Source organism: Lotus japonicus, chromosome 6 (assembly GCF_012489685.1).
Source record: "Lotus japonicus ecotype B-129 chromosome 6, LjGifu_v1.2".
Classification (NCBI taxonomy): domain Eukaryota; kingdom Viridiplantae; phylum Streptophyta; class Magnoliopsida; order Fabales; family Fabaceae; genus Lotus; species Lotus japonicus.
Genome location: NC_080046.1, coordinates 21,166,316 through 21,169,766, shown reverse-complemented (window position 1 = coordinate 21,169,766; position 3,451 = coordinate 21,166,316). Strand labels below are relative to the sequence as shown.

The 3,451-nt window shown below is 37.5% G+C and overlaps 1 protein-coding gene across 1 annotated transcript; it reads right to left on the bottom strand.

Annotated features, from left to right (window-relative positions):
* Window positions 1-351: 351 nt before the first annotated feature.
* On the bottom strand, window positions 352-1,291 carry LOC130725868 (photosystem II core complex proteins psbY, chloroplastic-like). Its single transcript, XM_057577057.1, has one exon. The coding sequence runs from the start codon at window positions 1,111-1,113 to the stop codon at window positions 496-498; it is 618 nt and encodes a 205-aa protein (XP_057433040.1). The 5' UTR covers window positions 1,114-1,291; the 3' UTR covers window positions 352-495.
* Between the last annotated feature and the right edge of the window lie 2,160 nt (window positions 1,292-3,451).

The following is a 3,451-nucleotide window of genomic DNA, read 5'->3' as shown; positions in this document are numbered from 1 at the left end:
TTGCATGGTGGAGCAAAGCTTTAAATCAGTAGAATTTCATCGTGAGGTACTAAAAGTCTAAAACCATATTTTAAATGTGTCAATAATAATACTCAAATTCGTTGGCCCAAATAGCTTTAATCTATAGATTCCATTTCATTATTTTTGTAAGAACCTATAGATCAAATTTTGCTGCGATCACAACAACAAATGCAGTAATGCAGAAATGAAATTTCATTGCAAAGATATTATTGAGCTTCATTGAAGAGAAGCATGCTCAAGAGTTGTTAGGGACTTAGGGGTATGGAAGATGATGGGTAATATAAGGTGTTATTTCTATTTGAGGAGTCAAATTTTACTAAAAATGAGACATCAAGGGAAACAGAGGATTAAAAATTTCACTAAAAATGCAATGCAGAGGAAATATTTTACATTTATATAGGGAGCTTAAGCTTGAAGCAAAGTCATACAACAAAACCATCACAAAAATCCCTTAATTTATAAGAATGTGAAACTTCACTCAGATCTCATCCTGTTGATCTGGTTGAGAGCTGGCTGCAAGATGTTAAACAGCACCCAACCAATAGCCGGAGCAACCACAAACAGCAGAAGCTGCCCCCTGTTATCACTGCCTCCGGCGGCGGCGGCATCAGCAATCATACCCAACTCACCGGCAGACGCCTCCGGAGCCCACAACATCCCCGAGCCCGCCGCCAACCCACCAAGCCCGAGCCCAAGCCCAACGATGACCCCTTTGGTGTTACGCATCCTGTTGATCTGGTTCAGTGCCGGCTGCAGAATGTTGAACAGCACCCAAGCAATTGCTGGAATCAATGGCAGCAGCAGAGCCAGGCCACGGTTATCGCCTTCTGCTATTTCGGCAATCTGCTGAGCGGCGAAGGCAGCGTCGCAGCTTACTAGTGACGAGAAAATGGCCCCGGCAATGGCGGTGCCGGCCATGGAAGTGGTGGAGATGCTGGTGTTTTCAGCGGAGGACAGACCCTTTGGCAGGTTTTGAAAGGAAATGGTGGGTTTTGAAGTTGTGAGTTTGGTGTTGGTGGGGTTGATCATCAACTTGGTGTTGAGGCACTTGGAGTTGATCATGGCCATTGTTGTTGCTATGGTTGCTGCCATTTGTGAACCTATTCGATCGTCTCGGTTGAGATGAGAACTAGAATAATAATAACAGATTCAATTCTGTAGGTGCTAGCTGCAGCAGAAACTAGAGAGGAAAATTGAATGTAGTGTTTGGAGTGTGGATGGGAAAGCAAAGGAGGCCCAATAAGACTCTCATCTTTAGATTCTTCTCTTATCCGAATGGTGTAATTTGGACCTCACATTCATTGCGTTCTTATCACCATACATTTTTACTCAAATTCAATAAGCAAATACATATTTATTTAGCTAGGCAGCTTGTCCTTTCCAAAGACAATGACGGTTAGAGATTTGAACTTATTTTATAGCATAAGCGTTTCAGTAAGTGTTTAGGAAAGTTTATGCACACAATTTATGATCTATTATAAGTTGTTTTGAACTTATTTTCATAAGTTACTCTGAATAGCTTATGAAAAAGAGTTTATGCTTATATATAATTTATTTTCTAAATAGCTTATAAAAAAAGAGTTTATGATCATTCATTCAGAGACAATAACATGGGCGACTAGAAGATGCATATTCTGAAGCGATGACGTTGAGGCGCTTGTCTTGGACCTCTCCGTACCTCAATTCTCTTCCTCAACTGACAGATCCGCCCCGTATAAAGCTTCCCAAACAAAGTAATTTCGTTTCTTAACCTTGTCGTTCACATGTGTTCCACCATCGTTTGGGGGAGAAAAAAATGCTTTCTACGAATTTGGTTTTCTACTATTCTTGATCTCTGAAATTAGAAGGTTCGTGAATCAATTTTGCATTAGGTTCTGATTATTTATGGAACTTATAGTTCTTGATGTAAGTTCGGGGATTCCAATTCTCCATTTAAGTTTGCACATAACTACCTCATCAATCAATTATGTAAATGTTTATACTTTTGTGGTTAATTTCCAAGTTTACAACTTTGAGCTTATCTTTCCAAGTTTCCTATCACTTTCAGGGACAAAGATCATCTAGGAACCACTTATCGGCGAGTGTCACTTTCAAGGACCAAATTGACAATTTACCCATTAATATTTATCCCATTTGGACCACTATAACTCAAAATTCAACTTATTTTATTGCAAAGGTCTAAGAGACTAAAAATAAAAAATTAAGGGTCTGGGTTGGGAAAACATTTCCTGTTTTCATTTTCTGAAAATATTTTTCATTTTCAAATTTTTAAAATTTAGAATATATGTTTATTTTGACTTTTTGTTTTCATTTTCATTTTCGTCATTGCTGCCGCCACCAAATTCATCGTTGTCGTCGTCACAACCATCGCCGCTACCACCGCCACAACCAGGGACGGACCCACTCACACAATGGTGGGGGCAAATGACCCCACGTGGTTTACGGACTTTCTTTTAATACTAGTATGTATTTTTAAATTCTCTACAAAGTTGCCCCCATAACTTTTCCATTATATTGAAAATGCCCCCAAGTTACATATCAAACCACTCTAACGGCCCAGTGCTCTAACAAGAAACTGTCCAACTAAGCCCAACCCATTTTCTTCTCTATCTTTTTTGATACATCATTAATATCACATTCTTCTTCTTAAACATCTTTATTTTTTTACGATAAAGTGATCAACATATCTATTAAATACAAATTCCTTTTGAAAAAATAAATATAGATTTTTAAGACTTTCTTGCTGTGCTATGAATTTTATCCCTTTTTTTTTTTCTCGGTACCATGCATGTATGTGTTCTGTGACCTTTTCTTTTCCTGTTACTTTTATTTACTTCCATTTCACCTTTTTAAAATATAGTCACATTTTTATTAAATATAATCACATTACAATTAATTCATTTTATATTTTTATTCACTTATATATATACACACATTTATATTAAAATAAATGTATTCAGTATTTTATTATAACGTAAATCTTTTAAATATTTTTCCATGAGTAACCCAGGGACGGATCCATGTAGGGCTTATAGCGCGCGGAAATTGCCCCACAAATTGTTTTAATTTTTTTTAATTAATGTTATATATATATATTGTTTACACTAAACATTTTATATTTTATTACTTCTTATTGTGTTTTGCTCTCACAAAATTAAGTGGGCTGGCGTAATAGTTCAACACCGCATCATAAATAAGTGGTTGAGTTTCGATTCATAAATATATTGTGAAACTGCCCCCACGACTCAAAAGTTCTGGATCCGTCACTGGCCACAACCATCTCCGCCCCCACCCACCACCTCCTCCGCCTTCATTGCCACCATCTTTTCCACCACCACCGTCTCCACCCCCAACTGAAGGTATGAAAAACGGTAGAAAGGGGGGGTTTGAATAACGTTTTCAGAATAAAACTTCCACCTTAAAGATTTTA

Excerpts from the sequence above, each read along its gene's own strand:
- LOC130725868 (XM_057577057.1), bottom strand. The coding sequence starts at position 1,113 with ATGGCAGCAACCATAGCAACAACAATGGCCATGATCAACTCCAAGTGC.